The sequence below is a fragment of the Coptis chinensis genome, chromosome 5 (genome assembly GCF_015680905.1).
Source record: "Coptis chinensis isolate HL-2020 chromosome 5, ASM1568090v1, whole genome shotgun sequence".
Lineage (NCBI taxonomy): Eukaryota > Viridiplantae > Streptophyta > Magnoliopsida > Ranunculales > Ranunculaceae > Coptis > Coptis chinensis.
The window spans coordinates 10,644,093-10,666,302 of NC_141460.1; the positions used below are offsets into that span (position 1 = coordinate 10,644,093).

The 22,210-nt window shown below is 34.6% G+C and overlaps 2 protein-coding genes across 5 annotated transcripts; both read left to right on the forward strand.

The window, feature by feature from the left end:
- Positions 1-3,585: 3,585 nt before the first annotated feature.
- LOC147496637 (uncharacterized) lies at positions 3,586-4,621 on the forward strand. The gene is made up of 3 exons (XM_086562621.1): positions 3,586-3,684; positions 3,817-3,927; positions 4,022-4,621. The coding sequence occupies exons 1-3, from the start codon at positions 3,586-3,588 to the stop codon at positions 4,619-4,621; spliced, it is 810 nt and encodes a 269-aa protein (XP_086418747.1).
- A 2,854-nt stretch (positions 4,622-7,475) lies between these two features.
- RMI1 (recQ-mediated instability protein (DUF1767)) lies at positions 7,476-15,679 on the forward strand. 4 transcript variants are annotated; one of them, XM_086559583.1, is made up of 12 exons: positions 7,476-8,024; positions 8,112-8,282; positions 8,427-8,572; positions 9,337-9,473; positions 9,982-10,182; positions 10,362-10,562; positions 10,762-10,962; positions 11,135-11,206; positions 11,300-11,685; positions 12,737-12,847; positions 12,921-13,049; positions 15,087-15,679. In XM_086559583.1, the coding sequence occupies exons 1-12, from the start codon at positions 7,545-7,547 to the stop codon at positions 15,249-15,251; spliced, it is 2,400 nt and encodes a 799-aa protein (XP_086415709.1). In that variant the 5' UTR covers positions 7,476-7,544; the 3' UTR covers positions 15,252-15,679. The 4 variants fall into 4 exon arrangements, with proteins under 4 accessions (XP_086415709.1, XP_086415710.1, XP_086415711.1 ...); XM_086559582.1 differs by having other exon boundaries at positions 7,477-8,024; positions 11,033-11,206; XM_086559584.1 differs by lacking the exon at positions 11,135-11,206.
- The last annotated feature ends 6,531 nt before the right edge of the window (positions 15,680-22,210 follow it).

The following is a 22,210-nucleotide window of genomic DNA, read 5'->3' on the forward strand; positions in this document are numbered from 1 at the left end:
AATGCAAAGTCAGTTTCTACACCTTTGGCTGGGCATTTTAGGCTTTCAGCTAAGTTCTCTCCTAGTTCGGTGGAGGAACAAAAACATATGGCTAATATTCCTTATGCAAGTGTCGTGGGAAGTTTGATGTATGCTATGGTGTGCACATACCCAGACATTTCACAGGCAGTTAGTGTTATAAGCAGGTATATAGCAAATCCTAGGAAGCAGTTTTGGGAGGCAGTGAAATGGGTATTAAGGTACTTGAAGGGTACCTTGGATGTGGAATTAGTTTATGGTGGAGGCATTTGTTATGTCAGTGGGTATGTGGATTCAGATTATTCAGGTGATCTAGATAGATGACGATCGACTACTGGTTATGTGTTTATGATGCATGGTGCACCGGTTAGTTGGAGGTCTATGTTACAAAGCTTCTGATTGCTCTATCTACTCTTGGAGGCGAGTATATGGCAATGGCAGAGGCAGTGAAAGAAGCATTATGGCTTCGAGGTCTTCTGGATGATATGGGTATTGAGCAGAACAGTGTTGTTTTGTATTGTGATAGTCCGAGTGTTATTCATTTGGCGAAGAACCAAGTTCATCATGCTCGGACCAAGCATATTGATGTCCATTATCACTTTATACGGGATGTCATTGAGGATGGTGATGTAGCACTTGAGAAAGTGGACACCTATGACAATCCTGCTGATATGTTGACAAAGGTTGTCACCGGAGTTAAGTTCCAACACTGCTTGGACTTGCTCCAAATCTTACATGCTTGAAAGAGCCCTTTGTGGGCATGGCCCTTCGAGGCAGTTGACTGCGAGTCTTCCTTGCTGGATGTGTTCAGCTCGGTTTTATGTGTTAAAACCTCACCAAGGTGGAGAATGTAGAGAAAAATGGTGTTTTTCTTTCTCATGTAAGGCGCACCCTGCGCTTGGATTTGCTTGGCAAAAGGCGCGGTGCGCGCTCATCCCTTGGTCGAACTCCAGGCTCTTCAGTGCACCTGCGCTCCCTCTTGCCTGGACAAGAGCGCAGGTCGCGCTCCATCATATTTTAGCATGAAAAGGTTGTTTCAGAAGCTTTTTCTGAAACAGTATAAATATAGGTTTTTTCTGTAGAAACCTAACTTAACCAAAACCAAGAAAGAGAGAGATTATAAGAGAGCAATTATTTGTGAGTTGAGTGTTCATTCTTTGTGAGTGAATTGAGAGACTTGTAATCTGTTACTCTGGACATCTAGTAAAGCTTGGAACTCGCAGTGTGGACGTAGGCAAATTGCCGAACCATGATATATCTCGTCTTGTGGTTTGTTCTTTCTTTACATTAATTGTTTTACTTTAGATACTTGTTTATTTGATATTGAGAAGTGTTGGGATTACTTTGGAGGGTGTTGAAGTCTTGTCTAGTGAGAAGGATCGATCTTTGTGTATGATTAATCTATTTGTTGTGGGTAACGTTGTTTCCGCATTGTACTATTCACAACACTACTCTTAGAGAGTCAGTTCTCACTTCTGGCTTCTACTACATCCTTAAAGCCTTCTTCTATAGCCTCCAGTTCTTAATATATAACAAAGTTGTTGCTTAATTGCTTGAGCTGCCTGTGAAAGCCTTTGTTACATTCTCCTTGGGATACCTCATATCCATAGCCAGCTATCCTCCATAAAAGATCCATCATCCAGGACTCTACCGTTATTGGCACCACTAGGGATCTTTTTTTTTTTTTTTTTTTTATAGCAGTTATATTCAATCCTAGTTTCTGAGAAAGTGTTCTTACCTCATATGTATCTATAGTTTAAGGTAGGCATTGCTGCAGGTACAGTTTCATAGATTGGAAAAGTTAAAGCTGAGTTATAAAGGTTAAGGCATGGTAACCGGTAACCCTCTTTCACACACGCTTTTTTCTCTCGAGGACACACAAAGGGCTTGGTATTGCTAAGATCCTAAGACTATGACAGTAGCAAGATGATTCTAAAACCAATTCCATTTTCTTTGTTTTTAGTAGAAGTGCTCGATCTTTGGCAAAGCTGTTGAACGCTGCGCTACTGTAGTCAACGTCTTTAAATAGTAAATTCCCACAAGGAAGCAAAGTTCTTGTATACAATATTACATGCAGAATTTGTTTGGCCCTGTTTGGCAGTGTGGACAAGGAGTCCCTATCCATGAATAGGTGACGTGGTATACATATTTTAGTTGTCTAGTGTTTGGTTGGTAACAAACTTGAATACCGTATATAACCCGATGGATTGCGCAAACACAAAAGCGGGTATATGAGAATCAAAGGGGATATGAGAGATACGGCTAATCTTGTTTCCATAACTAGGAGAGAGAAAATAAAATAACGAAAAAAGAAAAAGAAACGAAAGGTTTTTGATGGAAAGTGGAAACCCTTGCCTCTAGTCGTCTTCTCTTCTCCACACTTCCAACTAGCTGTTCATCTTTTGCAACTCTATCCTCTCAGGTAAACCTTTGTTTCTAGTTCATAGTTTAGTTTATAGTGCGAGCACTTGTTTTTATAGGTATGGGAGCGAGACCATTGTCATTATAGTTTTCTAGTCCACTTGACATGCTTATAGTTATATCGTTTGATGTGTTTTTAGTTAATGTTTATGCCTTTTTCTAATTATTGAACTCCTGTAGGTGTCCCTAGTTTTCACCAAGCCAGTGACTCCACGTACTTGTACTAATTAGATGCCAGTACTCTTGTTTCCCTTGGAAGGTTTTGTAAGGACTGAGGACGCTGCCAAAACATAAGCACTAAAATAGTAATATATATATATTTTTTAGGAACTGATATTATTCAAAAAGTGTTCTTTGGTCTTGCAAAAAATTCGAGTTGACCTCAGATATGGCATCCTAGTCTTTTTTGTTTTATGGATCGGAATATAAAACTAATAACAAGATTGTTTCTGTTTAACCAATTCAATGTAGTAAGCATGCATGGGTGATGCAAACCAGATTCCAGTTTATGGTCTTGCATTTGATTATACATTCATACTCGTGGTATCATGTCAGTACTGACGTAAGCTAGATCCTGAATACTTCCGAAGACAGTAATTGACTGAAAAGTCCACTATTTTATCCATTTGGTGTTATGCTTTCTGAAGTTGTTTGTGTGCTCGGCCTGTTATTATTATCAATCCAAGCCTGCCGAAAGATTAGATCAACCTTGCAGAAAAGTCCACTGTTTTATCTTTTCTTCCGTTAAGTTAGAATTTATTATTTCAAAATGGTGTAGAATACTTACTAAATGGAAAAAGATAGTATGTAATTAAAACTGCCACTCTGCTCTCTCATTTTGAATTGACAAAGAAAATTGATATTTTGGTACTGTGTCACATTGCTTTGGACTTTTGGTGATCGCATATTATCTTAGTCTCACATGGAGTTAGCTAGTATTATTCTTATTTTTTAGCAGATTGTTTAGAACCTTATCACTTGACTTTTGTGTGTGTTATTGCTTCATGTATAGTTTAGTTAGTTATTGATTCTAACTTATTGGCAGTTTGCTCGTTTATCGGTGTATCGTGCATCTTGCATCTTGTATTCAAATTGATTTTGGTTTAGAGTCATGACTATGATAAATATTTCTTTAATTTAGAACAAATGGAAAAGGAGATGAAGAATGTTCAAGTCCCTTCAAGTAAAAGGACCAATTGGACAACACCAATGGATCGATATTTTGTTAAGCTGATGGTGGATCAAGTACACGATGGGCAATACCTTGATAGTCAGTTTAGCAAACATGCTTGGAGGCAAATGGAGGAGAAATTTAAAGCTAAATTTGGGCCTTCTTTTACAGCTGAACTTCTAAATAATCATTATTGAGCTTTGAAGAAGAACTACAATTGTATAAAGACTCTTCTAAGTGAGAGTGGATTTGGTTGGGATAATGAGAGAGAAATGGTTTATGCTGATCATGATCATGTTTGGGATGATTATATCAAGGTACTTTCCTAGTCCTTTAATTCAATATAAGAACCTACTATTTTTTCTTAGCAAAAAAATAATTAGAGACCCTTATATACTTATAATTATGCAGGCCCACCCAGAATTGAATATGTGGAGAACTAAATCTATGTCTGGCTATGAGGACTTATGCATTGTTTTTGGTGATGGGGGTGCCACTGGAAAGTACAGTCGTGCGCTTGAAGAGAAAGATGTGACCAATGAAAAATCTAGTGCGACGAATGCGGAAAATTTGAATGGAGAAGGGTCTCAAAGTCCAATTCTTGCTGGTGGTGGTCTAGGTTTTGATACTCAAGAACCTATAGACTTAGATAATGAAGTTAAAACTCCCAAACCGCCCAAAAGAAGTCGATCAACAGCGCCATCAAGCTCTCATAATGCTAAAAACCCACGAAAAACCACTGGAGAGGGTATGGTAGAGGCAATTCATGGCATGACAACTACAATTACTGAAATGGTTCGTAATAAGAAGAAAGAAGTTCCTGATTCTAGTGTTGAACTTACACAAGAAGCAAAGTTGATTGCTGAATTAGAAAATGTGCCTGGGCTTGATAACTTAGCTTTCATGCAAGCTTTAGAGCTCCTTGAGGAAGAGAAAAAAGCAAGGGTGTTCATGGGATTAAGGGTGGAGAGGCGAACAGAATGGTTGTTATTTCATCTTCAGAAAAACTAATTTAGGATGTATGTGGGAACTAAAGTGGTGATCCATTTTTATGTATGTTGCTGAAAATGTGTATTTTGTTGGGGATCATTAGGTGCTTTAGTTTTTATAAGTGAGATTTAGAACGTGGGGACTAATGTGGTGATCTATTTTGTATGGTGCTGAAAAAATATATTTTGTTGGGATTATTTGTTTAATATATATGAAGAATGTAATAGTGATACTTATTTTGAATGGCTTATATTGCCAAGTGCTTTTGTTTGTTTAGATTTATATTTATTTGAACTTTTCTTATCGTGTGCATTTCATTTCATATTTATTTAAAGTATATACGTAAAATGAAGAAAGAATAACTTACTGCTAATATGTTGTTCATGATAAACAAATTACAGTGTCTACCAAACACTATACAAGTTAGAACTGTGACAGAATAATTGAGGACCAAACAGCTTCAAGATTAATCATCTTTATGTAGTACATCTGCATAATTGGAACACCTAATCAATGTTAAGCAGTACAAAATCTTCTGCGGCCAAACAGAGCCTTTAGGTGGCTTGCATGACCAGTATCCGGACAAGATTAGGAATATAGTCTACAGCAGGAAAACACAATTGTAGGTGCAAATTATATATGATCAAATGACAAATCCACTAAATTAACTTAATATTTTGAATAAATATATAATCAATAAAGCACACTTGCACGTTAATGAGCTGTCACGCATTGTCACCAAATTCGGCATTTGTTTGAAAAAAACGCGTTTAAAACCTATTAAATTGGCCAAGCGTCTTGTTCCAGTTTGAAACCCGGGTTTTACAAAATATCACGTTTTAAACGCGTTTTAAACTTAGATTGAATTGGTTTTGGAGTTTACCTTTTTGAAGAGTAGGCATTAGATTGAATTATTGAGACAGTTCTATTTTGCTTTGAACTATTAATACTTTAAAATTTTAAAGTTATTCACTTATTTGTAGTATTTGATTATGCAATTATGGTTGGTAATTAGTAGTATCTTATTTAGGATCGTGTTTTGGTATTGAATATAATCTAAAACTTATAGTATTTGGATAAGTAATTGATAATATGATATGATACTTTCATGTAGGAGTGTAAAAAAAAACCGTTGACCCATCATCCGATAGGGTACCCAGTCTTCACCCGCCACCCAAACCCGCACCGACCCGAAAATAGACCCGCCCCACCCCGCCACCGTTTTTACGCGGTCGGGCTATGGGTGTAGGTTCTATGCTGAAACCCGACCCATCAAGCCGCCCGACCTGCCCCGTGTCAAAAGCCGTTGACCCAACTCCGTTGACCCGCACAATTTCAAAACTCTAACTCTAATATTTTTGTATTTTGTTTATATTTTCTTTTAACTTTTGTATGAATTTGGGAGATATGAACACAAACTTATGAGTTCAACATCAATTTCAAATAATCAAGTTTGAACATTTGACAAATATCAAAAGTTCAAATTCAACGTTCGAATTTTGGAAAAGATGAATCATTCATGTTTTTATTAATTTCGAATTCTTTTAGTTTATATTTTATTTTTTTGTACCATAGATCTTCGCTCCCATCTTCATTTTATCATGCTATAGAAAATAATCAATTTACAAATGGTAAATCACGAGAAAAAAGTTTTAAATTTACAGATATGATTTTGGGTTCAAGTTCAAGTTTTTTTATTTTAGTTTATTTTTTATTAATTGATTCCATTTTTTTCTCTATGTTGTGGATTGGAAATATATTACTTGCATAATTAGAAAGTTATTTTTTTTTGGTGAAATTGGGTTAAAATGATAATTTCCATCCAACCCGGATGACCCGCCCTATAAGCTGACCCAAAAGGCCAGGTGATGGTACTAAGACATGACACTTCAACCCACCCCGCCCCGTCGGGGACCACTAGATTTGTATCCCCTAGACCCGCCCCACTCCACCCCATCACTGTTTGACCCGCGGTTGACCCAGCCCGCCCCGTATTACACCGCTACTTTCATGTATTTAAATTTTCTTTCATTTGTATTATTATTATTTTTATTTTGTGTGTTTATTTTTTTTTTACTCTTATAAAAAATTAATTTTTTTTATCTATTGTATTCTTTATCTTCAGTTTTTACCCTTTTTTTTACTTACTATACATTTTAAATCCGTTTTTTTTTATGCCGAACATATTTTTTCCAGGAACTATGTTTTCCGTACATGGTGACAATGCTGTCACGTGGATACAATTATTAACACACTTCCCATTTTCCAAAAACATTTCGTCGGGCCCGCTCGGTTACACTAGGGGTGCAAACGGATAGGTTCGGATGCGGATATGCCTGTATCCGAATCCGAATCCGAAAATTTATACCGATATCCGAATCCGAATTCGAATCCGACGGATATTAAAAAATTTATCCGAATCCGATTTCGGATATCCGAAACGGATATCGGATAATATCCGATCCGAAAATTAAAATTAATTAAAATTTTATTTGCTTTAAATAATTCATTTTACCATTATAAAAACTAGTATAAATATATATATTTGTCATTTATTATTATTATTTTGTTATTATAGTTTTATATTATTAGTTTATGATTTTATATAATATTTTATACAATAAAAAATGAATAAATTAATTATATATAATAACTATTAATTTTTTAAATCGGATCGGATATTATCGGATGCGGATATGGCAGTATCCGAATCCGTATCCGAAACCAGTTCGGACATAAAAAAAATATCCGAATCCGAATCCGAATCCGAAATTTTCGGATAATATCCAATTTTTCGAATACGAATTCGAATCGGATTCGAATATTTGGATATCCACTTGCACCCCTAGGTTACACCCATTCCCGCTTACTCTTAAAAAATGTGTCAAACTGGAGGGAAAACCATACACACCCAAAAATAAATCAAAATCAAACAACAATAATAATGCGGCGTAGGCGTCTCAGGTTACGCTATTCCTCCTCCTCCGAAGAAGAAGAACAAGAACAAACAATACCTAATCCCGAATCCGTAAACCCTACTCACCCTACTCCCTTAGAAATATCAGATGACGACTTCCTTGACGTCACTGAAAATCTCTCCCCAACTTCCCCTCCTCCTCCTCCTCCCTTTCCAAATTACTCATCTACCCTTCCTTCGGCTCCCTCCCCTCAAATCCCCGACTCTCCAATAAATGTCCTTTTTCGTAATCTCGGATTAAATATAAAAAATGAGTGGTTAGATTCTTGCATTTTTGGTTTAAACAGAAATGTACCTGGTTTTACAAATTTAGATGTTACTGGAAAATCTAAACTTTGTTTCCAACAGTTTGTTTTTTCTGACATGAATTTAATTGGGTCTGGTGTTGTTCCGAATAATTTACATTCTTTACATCAAGTTGTTCTCCCTGGGCCATTTGTTTTACAGGTGTGTGATTTTTTTTTCATTTCAATTTCAATTATCATTTCAATTTTATGTAACGACATTCTTTTTGTTTTGTTTTGTTTTGGGCAGGTTGATGAGATAGTGAATATTGGATGTCCACTTAAAGAAAGGTATAAAAATGCGAATGCAGGGATTAAGAGGTGTTTGAAATTGTCAATGACGGACGGTGTGCAACGCGTGTTTGGTGTGGAGTATAGACCAATTAAACAACTTGAAGTTCTTGCACCTGCTGGTTTGAAGGTCACTTTTTTTTATACCCTTACTCTAATTTTCACTTTACTAGGTTATAGGACCAATAGGTTGTTGCCACGTGTGCACATATTAGTTTTATTTGAGTTGAAATGTTTGAGCTGTTGCTGAGAGGTGCATTGTTACAAATTGTAGGTTGTAATTCACAACGTGCATGTTCGACGTGGACTTTTTTTGTTGGTCCCTGAAGTGATCGAGGTTTTAGGAGGTTTGGTTGAGGATTTGGATGCTGCACGCCAAAGGCTTGTCATTGAAGTAAATAAGCCACCAAGGGGTAAAAGGTAGTTCTAAGGATTAGTTGAAATGTTTTAGAGCTATTTGGCTGATAATGGGAATACTGGTAAAGTAACATGATGTGAAATGTTGATGTGCCGCCTATCTAATTTGAAACGTAAATCATTTTTGACAACTTATCGTTTTTTTCGTGTTCAACATCTCTTCTTTTCTTCAGCCTTTTGATTTAGAGGAATAAACCAGTAATTGCTACACTTAGCTACTGAAAATAGTAGAAAATGGATGGTGAAGACCGTACGTTTGAGACGACACATTTGGTGGCTTTTCTCAAATGATCATATCTTTGTTATGTTATTTTGGTGCCTTTTAGATGATTTTATCTTTGTTTGGTTGTTCACCAGATAGTTAATTTGGGAAATTTGACAATTTGTGAGCTGCTAAACTTGTGAAAAACCAATTTTTCTTACAACTTAAGTTGATTTAGAGTTCTTAGAAATCACAATCAGAAAAGGTTGCTTGTTTTGGAGAATGTTCACATATTACATTGTTCAAAAGCTAAGTGATACGGACACGGGTACAAAGTATCAGATACGGTGAAATACCGAATGTTGAGGTATTCAACATCCAGCCCGTGTGTCCTATCCAACATGGAACATCTCCGAGAAGGATCTTCTTTCTTTTCTTTTCTTTTCTTTTTTTTTTTTTTTTTTTTTTTTTTCAAATGTGGAGTGTTACATAGTTCAAAAATTATATACAAGGCAAAAGTTTGTGTTTAATTTAGTTTGCCTCTGTTTATTTCTTTCTGGTGCAGAAAACGGACAGGTTCTGTCCCTTCATTGTCTTCCAGGGCTACTCTTGCTGCTTGGCCATCCAATAACGTTAATGAACATGCTAATGCCAACAATGCAACATCACAGCGTACACGTTCTGTTGAATTGCCCAACCAAGGTATGATTTTAATCCAAGAGAATTTGTATCAAAAGAATTTGGCTATCTACACCCATGCTGCCATGCATGGTGCTTGCTGTATATTTTATTAAGATGGTTAGCTTGGGTGTACATGAAAGTTGGTATTGTATGACAGTAATGACTACTTTAGACCAATTTAGATATTCTTTGGGGGAATAACCAGAAAGTTTAAGAAAAATACATTACAATACATTTTCCACTCTTTCTTAAAGTAACTAGAATTTAGTCGTGAGTTATGAATAATGCCTAATTCATGATGATAAAGTTTTCAACAGTGAAATGTTTTTGTTAACTTGGTTAGGACTTCAAAAGTTCAAATATTTTATGTTTTTGTTCGCTGGGTTAGGACTTAAAAAGTTCAAATATGGTTTTGTAAGTATCAAAATGATTGCACAAGTCATTTAGTATGCCATCTTTATTAACCTCAAATATTATTCGCTTGTGCATGTTTTTGAAGTACCTTACCCATATTTATCTCTGAAATTAGATGGTACATTTGGTAGTACTGGTGTCGATATGGGAGGAAGGACTGGAGAGGAGCAGTTTCTTCCTAATGTTAGGTCAAATGCTGACTCTAATCCATCCTCAAATTCTGCTGAGGACCTTGATGAAAATATGGTTGATTCTAGCATACCTAGACATGGAGATTACAGAGAAAGGGTTGCAGATGCGAATGTGGACTCAAGTGGTAGGCCACGTTCTGAATCTACTAGTGTTGATACTATTTGCTTGTGCATTCCTTTTAAAATATTGATTTTCTTATCTAATTGTGTGCACACCCAAGTGGTAGGACACTTGCTAAACTTTGACTGGTGTGCATGCCTTTAAAATTACCAATTTCGCTTACTTATTTGTGTCCCATGCTAGGTGCTGCATTTGGTACTACTGGTGTTGAAACGAGAGCAAGGGCGGGGGTGAACTTTTTTGTTCCAAATTTCAGGTCAAATACTGAATCTAATCCATCATTAAATGCGGCCATGGATCTTGAGGAAAATATGGTTGATGCTACCATACCTAGCCATGGAGATGGCAGAGAAAGGGTTGCAAATGCAAATGTAGACCAAAGTGGTAGGCAAATTGCTGAACCTTCTGCTGTTAGTACTATTTTCTTGTGCATTTTATAAAATATCGATTTTTCTTGCCTACCAGTGTCAGCTCCTGCAGAGCCAAGTGGTAGGTCAATTGATGAACCTACTAGTGCTGACATTATTTAGTTTTGCATGCCTTTTGAAATATCGATGTTTTACCTAATTGTGGCTCATACTAGGGGCTACATTTGGTACTGCTGGTGTTGATACGAGAAATAGGATTTCAGAGGACCGGTTTGTTCGTAATGGTAGGTCAAATGCTTATTGTAGTCCAACATCAAATGCTTTTGTTGACCCTGAGGAAAATACAATCGGTGCTAGGATTTCCAGCCATAGAGATAAAACACTACAGGTTGCAAATGCAGATGCTGAACCAAGTGGTAAGCAAATTGCTGAGTCTTTGCATGACTTTTAAAACATCAACTTTCTTACCTAATTTTGCCGCAATAGGTGCTATATATGGTACTATTGGTGTTGATATGAGAGGAAGGAATGCAGAGGACCATTTTAGGTTGAATTCTGAATCTAATCCACCCTCAATTGCTGTCATAGATCTTGGAGAAAATAGGTTTGGTGCAAGCATACCCAGCCCTGGCATTGCAAATGCAAATGGGTATTTCGGTGGTATGGCAATTGCTAAAACTACTGGTGTTTATATTTTTACTCTTGTGTGCAGTTTGAAACGTCGAGTTTTTACTTAATCGTCTTTCTCTCTAGGTGCTACGTTTGGTACTACTGGTGTTGACATGAGAGGAAGGATTGTGGATGACTGTTTTAGGTCAAATGCTGAATCTAATTCATCATCAATTGCTGTTGGTGATCTTTATGAAAACATGACTGATGCTAGCATTCCTAGTGATGGAGATGACGGAGATTGGGCTGCAGAAGCGAATGCAGTGCCAAGTGGTGGGCCAATTGCTGAACCTAAGCTGCCCAGTCATACTGTTTCAGACTTTAGAGATACTGAAATGGCTGATGAAGTAGAACATCCGCTCATACTAAATGGTGACAGAGAGATTCCTTTCACATACTTGGCTAATCTGATGGCAAGATTTACAGCGAAGGAGGATGATGAAGTACCATTTGTTCGGGGAAATATCAAGGTATTCGTTTGTTTGTTATTTCCCATCATTTTGGTTTCTTGGTGATGGTTATGAATACAGTAAAATTATATTATTTCTAATGAAGAAGAAAGTTGGGGGAGAAAAGTGAGTGCGGCTTAGTTAGTTTTGGCCTTCTCTCACTAATCTTCTATAGGAAAATTGTCTGTTTACAATATGGAAAACCTCAAAAAAATCCGAGTTGTGGGGTTATGGGGTGAAGTATCCCACATATCTAACAATTTACAAAGAACTCTAACAAATACCTTATGATACTACATATCCTAATGCATTTACTAACTTTCTCTATGTTTACTATGGATCAAGAATTGGAACTTGAGCCAATTCTTGCGCTCTGGAATTTTTATTCCATTTTCTGATGCATTTGAGAAAATAAAGGGTATCGTTAATAGGTGAAAATATTCATGAAAATTGTTTGACATCTTTTGGTATGTAAAATGTAGATCAACAAAGACCAAATTAACAGGAACGTCATCTTGATGGTTCTAAAAGAGAAGACGAGAAAGTCTGCGAAACAGCGAAAGCATGATTGCATATTTCATGACACTTAGATTATCATAAAGCTATAATAGTGTTGATGTTGACAAATTTAAATGAAAAGACAACAAAATATCTTAGGAACCTTACTGTTCAACTAGTTCAGTTGTAAGTCTATGGTGGTATCATTTGTCGTGTCATCACTGGCGAGGCATCTCTGAAACTACTTAGTCCTCCTTGGCTTTTTACGAAAGTGACTGGATTGGGGTTGTGGCCTTACAAATACTCAGGGAGGCCCCTGTTCTCCCGCAAGGTTGCAGTGTCCTGGTTTATCGTGTTTGCTTCTTTTTTCCCATGAACTGTAACTGTATATAGTATCCAAACTTGGAGACTTGGAGTATTAAGATTTAAGAGTATACCTCGTTTTTCTTTATGCTTTTTCTGTTTTGGTTGATAATCGATGATTGTGTAGTTCTGAATTATTGCTATAGCATTTGCTTTAATTTCTTGTAGGATGAGTATACACCATTTGAATGTTTCTAAGTGAATTTTGTAGTGCTTCGTGACTGGTGTAAAGGAGTTCCAATTTAAGGGAAGAACAACATTCAAGCTTCATGTCTATGTTGATGATGGCAGTCTCATCTCTGAGGTCCTCATTGATCATGATGTGAGTTAAAGTTAGACCTTCACATTCTCTTTTCTTTTCATATTTGTAGTGTTTAATGTTAGATATCTATCAGGTTGTGCAGAAGACGATAGGTCATTCTCCCAAAGAGGTGACCACTGCTCTCTCTTCCCCAGATGACAGTATAGTCACTGGTATTAGGGAGACCTTGAAGCTGTTCCAGTTTTTCTTAGTAAATTTTGAGGTAATTCTGTTCGCTTGCAATGGATTTTATGCATTTTTTCCCCAAATATTAATATCCAAATTCAAAGGTCAGATATATGAGCATTACAACAAGCACATATAGTCAATTTTGTGAAACACATCGCAAAAAGGAATATATATATATATATATATATATATATATATGAGCATTACAACAAGCACATATAGTCAATTTTGTGAAACACATCATAAAAGGAATATATATATATATATATATATATATATATATATATATATATATATATATATATATATATCCTGATTTTGATTAATAACGAATTTAATGAATTATGAATATAAATTGGGACCTGTCTTTGGGATCTTGACATATCTTTGAAGAATCTATTCCTTTTATTTTTATTTTAACGAAAAAATATTCTATTTTTATGAAGGGGCCCTTTTTACAAAATTTAACATTTTGATTACATCAGAAACAGTGCACATGTGCCATATTTTTATGATGTAGAGACTAGAAACACAAGAAACACCAAATGTGATGCTTTGCTAAACACTATTGCCAATATCTAAAAAAAACGCATAGGGCTGTGCCCAGGGACGAACTGAGGAATCTCATTGAGGGTATTCAAGTTGACATGCAAATACAACGACGATGATAGTAATTTAAAAAAAAATAGTTAATAATGAAAAAGAAGTTTGAAAATTGCAGGTTGGTTAAATTGTGAAAATGGAAAAAGATTTTGGTATAACAAGTGGAGAGAACTGAGAACTATATTTTTGGAAAAGAATGATTTTTAGTTTTGTCTACTTAGTTACTTGGTAGAAGATTATAACTCAGCCGTCAGCCTTTATTATAGCCTTGTAGGTGAATATAAGCAAATGATCCTATTTTCATTTGGACATGTGAATCCATGGCTTTGTTGCTACTTGTCTAGGACTTTGGGTAAAGTATACAATGGTTGAGGACCCATCTTCTTTTCATGTAGGTAGTGAAACTGCTACTTACCAGCCACTTCTTATAACTACTAATGAAATTTTTGACTTTGGTATTCATCAAATCCCTCAGCACTACGTGGGTCTGTCCTTGGCTGTGCCTCTGTGACTGAGGCTTGAGGATTAAGCCTCAATAAAACAGAATGAGGATAAAACAGAATGAGGAAAAATGGGGTTTGATGACGGAAGTTTGTGATTTCTTATAGAATGAGGTGTTTTGATGCTCAGAACATAACCTAGAGGGAGATTTTAGTCTTAAAAGAAGTTATGACACTGAAGACTGACGATAGAGAATCTTCTAAAACTCGTTCCCCAAAGTCATCGACCCAACGGAAAGCCCTATGGCTCCCAACAAAGGCCCTCACTATCTTGTATGGCACTGAAGACTGACGATAGAAAATCTTCTAAAACTGAAGAGTCATTCTTCAAATCCAGATAAATGATTCTCATGTGTTCCTAATCTTTCCTTCCTGAGCTCTCATCTTTCACTATCTCAATCTCTTGATCTTATGAGTGATATCAATGAAATCCAAGCAATCTCACAAGGGTTTTATGACCGTGAAGAAGAGAGTGAAAGTGCAGAAAGGGAGAGAAGTTTCAGAGTCTTGTAGTTTGTTTCACATAGATGCACTGATTGAATCTTAAGAAAAGGCTTTAAGTTACAGAGAAAATGATACACTTGATCCTACATTACTATATTTTCTGTGTTGAACCAAACATCCAAAATGCCGGATGTGGTAAATAAATACTGTTGAAAAATATTTCAAGGGGAATACTATTCGATTAGAATGATCAAAACATAGTTCATATATTTTTCAAAAAGGGTAAACAGACAGGTGTCCTTTTTTGTTATGGTTCACTGGACAACTATTATGATGTTTAGCCCCACCTATTACGGTTCCTCGATTTTAGATTTTTGAACAAGATAAAGTTTAATTGGTAGTAATTGTTATATAGGGAGTACCGGAGCACTGACCTTGTCTAAACAAGTGACCTTGAGGGTATTCTTCTATTTCTACTGTGTCTTCTGTTCTCTCACTCTAAAATTGGTATACTTGTATTGCAGGGTCTAATGCTTATTGAAATAAATAATAGCTCTCCTCTTCCAGTTGCCCTTGAGATGAACCAGGGCTGTTCATCATCTGATACATGGTTACTTTTAAGAAGACTGAAGATGTTTACATCTCCCCAAACCCCACAACACCAGCGGTCAGGACCTGTTACCTGTTAACCCCATTGATATATCACCTTAGTAAATAGGCATACTTTTGGTTCAGAAAGTTTTATAGACTTGCTAACGAAGGAGAGATGTGACCATGGATCAGCCACTCTGTACGAACCAAGTTTTCTTCAGGTGAATGCTCTGTTAGAATCATTTAGCTTCATGGATCTTGATTTGTTGAACATGAAATCTAAAAACACCGATGACTGTGTACCCTCTCCGCCTACTGATAGTTTTTGGTTGACGGTCTAGCACATTTTGCTAGCCAAAGATAACAACCAGGGGGAAGAAAGTGGTTCTTCCTTCATTTTGCACTAGACAAAGGCTAACATGTTACAGTCGAGAGATTTGTGTACATCAACATCAAAGTGCTAGAGGTGCATCTTCTATTCTTGTTTATTCATGTTATTTATTTCCTTATATGTTTCCGTGGTGTATTTGGTAGAACTAGAATCTTTTTGAATTTCACCTATATAGCCTTAACCCCCTAGGTGAAGGTAGTAAATCCGGATAGTCATTTTACATTGATGGAGAAGGTGGCCTTTGTGATTATCTTGTGCGTCATACAACTACAATTAGGCACTGACATGTAATATTTGAGGTCATGCATAAGAGTCGGTATGTGCTTTCTGCCTGTTCTTCCAATATGGAGGAGCTTGGTCTGTGCATGTCTGAGTGGCTTATGATGTAAAGGATGAGAGATCGAATAGTATCTGTCAGCAAATGTAAAAAGAAGTCACCAAGAATAAAAGCTTACTGAAATGCAAAATAAAAAGAGATTTCTGCAGGAGTAAAGATAAGAATCAATGAACCGGCTTGTCAAGTTGATCATTTATCTTATTTTATTTTCTGGCAAATGGTTGTCTTCTTTAGATATATATTATAGCTGTCCCTTTTGGCTTTATTTTTCAAGGCTTCACAGAGTCTCTAATTTTTTGTGAACTCTAATACTAATTATGAAAAAAAATGAATTCCAAATTCTTAGATATATATTATAGTTATACTTTTACCAATTTATTTTTTGGAGCGCTGATAGACTCTAGTTTTTTCTAAATTCTATTATTAATTACGAAAAAATATATGATATAAAGAAAGAAACAATCTCATCTTGAGTTTTACAGATTTTCCAATTTTTCCTAAGCACTATAGCTAATAATGAAATAATAGGAGACAAACTAAATTGCTAAAAACAATAGTTTTTACCTAAAACGATTTTCTTAAAACTTTTACGTCACGAAGAATAGTTTCTACACTAATCTTAGGTGAAGTTTAACAAAATTTCTTTTTAGAAAAAAACAATGAAATAACGAAGGAAAAAATGAATTGAGTTGCGTGAACATTTACTTTCTACATTTGTTAACCACACGTGTGACTGGGGAAAAAAAGGAAAAATAAAAATCAACTAATCATAAAATAAATAACAGTGTACACTCAAAATTAAGCGGACAACAAATAAAATTGTATTGTATGCACTATATGTCTATATGGGCCTAAACAAATAAAGTTGAATAGATTTAATGCATCATCCACTTTAGGATTTAGACATTTAGTCATCGTTAAGGATTTAAAAAACCACAGTAATTACGACATATTCCAATTAAATTTCTAAATTTATAAAAAAAAATTAACACTATAATATAATTTCCAATTTTATAATATATTAGTGTTCATTTTTTAACTTTTCATCTAACGATCCAAAACTTTTGTGAGCAAGTTCTAAGGTTAGACTTCTTTGAATGAGTTGAATTTTTGTGAGCATGTTCTCCATAGTGGGTAGATCCTGTCTACAAAAATTCAGCACCTCATTCAACTTTTAAATTCACAATTTTGCTTGAATTCATTTACAATGTGGCTAGAATGTGGCTATATTGAATTTGCCCCTATCCATCCCCATATATATATATATATATACCAAACTAAAACAAATTACAGTGGAAAATTAAATTATACAAAAAATAACATCACAAAACATATAATAGAAAATTTTGCATTCTTTCTAATATAAGCTTACATGTATAAAAAAATAAAAAAATAAATAACAGCAAATCAATAATGACAAATATTTTAAAATATATATAATACTACATAAACTAAACTCAAAGAACAATTAATGGGAAATCGAAAACTGGATGCAAATGCATCGAACTAACCTCAAATAATATTTAACGGAAAATCGGAAACTTGATGCAAATGCAAACATTAAACTAATCTTAAAATGTAATTGATTGGAAATTGGATTATGGATACAACTACATTAAACTAATCTCAAAGAATAATTAACGGGAAATCAAAACTTGGATGCAAATACATCGAATTAACATAAAAAAAAAAATTGTCGAGAAATCGAGAACTGGTTAGAAATGCATTGAACTAACCCTTAATGATTAAATTAATGGGAAATCGAAAACTGGATACAACTGTATTGAACTAACATCAAAGAAAAATTAACTATAAATTGGGAACAGAATGCAAATGTTTAGAACTAATTTTAAATAATAATTAATAGGAAATCGGAAACCGGATGCAACTGCATTGAACTAATTTCAAAAAATAAACTGGATGAAAATGCATTGAACTAACCCCAAGAAATAATTAACAGAAAATCGAAAACTAGATGCAAATTCATTGAACTAACCTCAAACAATAATTAACGGGAAATCGGCAACTAAATGCAAATACAACCTTATCGAATAATAAACGAGAAATAAAAAAAATGGATACAAATGCATTAAAATAATCTCAAAGAATAATTAATGGGAAATCGGAAATTGGATGCAAATGCATTGAACTGACCTCGAAGAACAATTAATAGGAAATTGGAAATTGGATGCAAATACATTGAACTAACCTCAAAAAATAAATAACGGGAAATCGGAAAATAGATGCAACTGCATTGAACTAATATAAAAAAATAAATAACGGAATTAAAAATCAGAAATTGGATGCAAATGCATTAAACTAACATTTTTTTTTGCTCGGTAAGTGTAAATTGAATTAAGGAAAGAAACGAAATAAAAGAACTGTACAGGAGTGGTAGAACCTACATGCTATATGATGTAGGCTTAAGATATTCTAAAATAGCAACCATATGGAACCTCCCATTCATATAGCCATGGGGGTTTGCCATTTGATACAAAAGCCTCATTCTCAACTAAGAAAGATCCAAAATTTACTGCCTGGTCTGTGGCTAGGTTAGCCTCTCTCCAATTATGCGACACTTTCAAGTTTTGCACCTTCGTCGTGCAAATTTTCCATCTACATAGGAGTTGCCAAGGGATGCCCCCTGAGTTAAAAGCGGTGACAGTTGTTGCCGAATCTGATTCCACCCAGAGATTGCTCCATCCTTTTTGAAAAGGCAAGCTCCACACTCTCCAGTATAGCCATGCACTCGACTGTATAGTTGTCTGCAATTCCGATACCCTTGCTTAAGAGTAAGACAAAATCACTATGAACATTTCTAAATGATCCACCTAACCCAGTTGGACCCTCTAGAAACCCCATCTGTGTTGACCTTAATTTGATCACCAATTGAAAGAAGTATTAAACTAACCTCAAAACATAATTGTGTTATATGTTGTGGGAATGTCTCGATAAGTATAGTTTTGCATTTAAAATAGTGTTTATCTTATCTTTTTTCATATGATTAGGAACGCCTTGCTATTCAAGTAGTTTCAATATGAACTTCGTCTTATTAGGCAATCTCACAAAACCTCAATCAAACTTCTATTATTAAACAACAAAATGAAGTTGAACGGTTTTATTAAGGGTGAGTTCTTTTTTTTTAATGGATAGTGGGGTTTTCACGTTATAAGAAATTTGGATGAGTGATCAATATAATATTAATATATAATAGTTCTGCATATATAGTTACAAATATTTTTCAGAATAATTAATATAACATCACACGTTCGTAGATAATCTTTGAAGATTCCACATAGTGAGTCATGTATAATTTAAAGAATAATTAACGGGAAATCGGGAATTAGATAATTTTTTATGATCCCACATAGTAAATCAAACATAATTTATTTTTATGTCATGTTTGAAGTTGATATTACACACCATATTTGATAATTAAAAGGAGATCGGAAACTGGATTCGAATACATTGAACTGAGCTCAAAGAGTAATTAACAGGAAATCAGAAACTCTATGTAAATACAATAAACTAGACTCAAAAAGTAATTAACTAAAAATCAAAAATTGGATGTAACTGCATTAAACTAACGTCAGAGAATAACTAACAAGAAATTAGAAATTGGATGCAAATCTTTGAAAAATATTTAATGGGAAATTGGAAACGGTATGCAAATACATCAAACAAACTTTAAATAATAATTAACGGGAAATTGAAAACAGGATGCAAATGCATTGAACTAATTTCAAAAAATAATTAACAGAAAATCAAAAACTAAATGGAACTGTGTTGAAGTAACCTCATAGAATAATTGGCGGGAAATCAGAAACTAGATGCAAATGTATTGAAATAACCTCAAAAAATAGTTAACGAAAAATCAGAAACCGGATGTACTTGCATCGAACTAACTCAAAGCATAAATAATAAAAAACTAGATGCATATATATTGAACTAACCTCAAAGAGTTATTAACGGGAAGTCAGAAATTGTATGCAATTGCAACGAACTAATCTCAAAGACTAATTAACGAAACATCGAATGGATGCAACTGTACTGAACTAATCTCAATGAATAATTAACGGGAAATCATAAATTTGATGCAACTACATTGAACTAACCTCAAAAAATAATTAACGGAAAATCGAAAACTCGATATTGAACTAACCTCAAAGAACAATTAACTAGAAATCGAAAATTAGATGCAACTATATTGAGCTAACCTCAAAGAATAATTAACGGAAAATCAGAAACTGGATGCAACTGCATTAAACTAAAATCAGAGATTAACTAATGGTAAATCAGAAATTGGATGCAATATCTTGAGAAATATTTAACGGAAAATCAGAAACTTGATACAAATGCATTGAAATAACCTTAAAGAATAGTTAACTAGAAATCAGAAATCGGATGTAACTGGTCGAACTAACTTCAAAGCATAAATAACCAGAAATTTGAAACTAGATGCAAATGCATTAAACATCAAACTAACCTCTAAAAATAATTAACTGGAAATTAGAAACTGGATGCAGATGTATTGAACTAATCTGAAAGAGTAATTAATGAGAAATTGGAACCTGGATGAAAATGCAATGAACTAATCTCAAAAGCTAATTAACGAAACATCGAAAACTGGATGCAACTACACTAAATTAACCTTAATGAATAACTAACGAGAAATCATAAACTTGATGCAACTGCACTGAATTAACCTCAAATAATAATTAACGGGAAATCGAAAACTTGATGCAATTGCATTGAACTAACCTCAAAGAATAATTAATGGAAAATCGGAAACTAGATGCAATAATTACATCAAACTAGCCTCAATGACTAATTAACAGAAAATCGAAAACTTGATGCAAATGCATTGAACTAACTTCGAAACATAGTTGTATTATTTGTAGGGGGAATATAATGTCTCAACAAGTATAGTTTTGCATTTTAAATAGTGTTTATCATAATTCTTTTATTATGATTGAGAGTGTCTTGCTATTCAAGTAGTTTCAATATCATCTTCGCCACATTGAGTATTCTCATAAAACTTCAATCAAACTTCAATTATTAAACCTAACAATTAAAAGAAGTCAATAGGTTTTATCAAGGTTTGGTGTTTTTTTTTTTTTCTATTGAGAGTGGTGCAAAAAATTTGAATGAGTTATTAATATAATTTTCATATATATCTCATAGCTCTGCATAATTGCTAATATTTTTTAGAATAATTTAATATAATGGCACCCGTTCGTAAGACGGGTTCGAAAACTAGTCAAGTTGTTTATGACAATCGTTAATTGCTTTGTTATATATGTTAGTGCCCAGTTTTTATGGTAGTCTTTTTGGAGTCCATACTAAATATTTTCCTTGGTCCATATATGTTCAACCTTACCCTGTGTGATCTATAGCAGTGTTCTAAAAAACGCTAGGTGGTAGTTGGGCGGTGGGAGAGCGCCTAGGCCTTCTAGGCAGTGCCTAGACGGGCTAGACGATTTTTTTTTTCCTAATATATCTTATAATATATATAATAATACACACCTATACTACAAGAAATGAAGAAAATCATTTACCATAACTCAAAAAATAAACACAAACAAATATATTTATTACAAAAATGCATAATAGTTGAAGAATATTGATTTCATATAAAAACATACCCTTTCTTATAGTGGCATATAATTTACATTAGACTTTAGTCTTTTAAACTCATTCAAATCTTAAGCCTACACGGGTCTTTAATTTTCGATATTTAATTATTCAAAAAAAGAAAAAAAAAAAAAACTTGACTGGACCGCCTAGAGCCCGCCTAATCGGTCCACCGATTTTTTAAACAACTTGGGCCTAGGTGAGTCGGTTGGGCACTGCCTAGGCGGCCGCCTAGACCGATTTTTAGAACAGTGATCTATAGTAGTGGTGTCAAATAGGCCGGGTTGGGCTAGCCTGGCCTTCAAACAACGAAGCCCTCATGTTTTGAGGGTCGGGCCAACCCTACTCTCATTTGCCTCAAGGGCCGGGTCGGGCTAGTGCTTAAATCTCGAAGCCTTTACCCGCTCCTCAACTTTCTCGAGAGGGCTTGAAGGGCCGGGCTTGAGGGCCAAACGTGAAAGCCGGGTACTATGTTATACATTTGATTTACAAAATAAATTTAGAAACATTAGTTAAAAATGATAAAATTGAATGCACTTCACAATTATTAAACCTTCAAACTATTAAAAAAAACTTGTTAAAGTTGTATTAGTCAATTAATATCAACTAAATTCATTTAATAAAATATTATAATGAAATTATAAGGTTGGAAAACTTAAGAGATAAATGTTCTTTTAAGTGATTTTTAGCGTACA

What these genes read in the sequence shown, in the direction of transcription:
- LOC147496637 (XM_086562621.1), top strand. Translation starts at nt 3,586, where the DNA reads ATGGAAAAGGAGATGAAGAATGTTCAAGTCCCTTCAAGTAAAAGGACC. An exon ending in TTAAGCTGATGGTGGATCAA is followed by an intron (nt 3,685 to 3,816) that starts GTACACGATGGG and finishes TGAGCTTTGAAG; the next exon opens with AAGAACTACAATTGTATAAA. An exon ending in TTTGGGATGATTATATCAAG is followed by an intron (nt 3,928 to 4,021) that starts GTACTTTCCTAG and finishes ATAATTATGCAG; the next exon opens with GCCCACCCAGAATTGAATAT.
- RMI1 (XM_086559582.1), top strand. Translation starts at nt 7,545, where the DNA reads ATGCGGCGTAGGCGTCTCAGGTTACGCTATTCCTCCTCCTCCGAAGAA. An exon ending in TGCAAATGTAGACCAAAGTG is followed by an intron (nt 10,563 to 10,761) that starts GTAGGCAAATTG and finishes GGCTCATACTAG; the next exon opens with GGGCTACATTTGGTACTGCT. An exon ending in AGGTCCTCATTGATCATGAT is followed by an intron (nt 12,848 to 12,920) that starts GTGAGTTAAAGT and finishes GATATCTATCAG; the next exon opens with GTTGTGCAGAAGACGATAGG.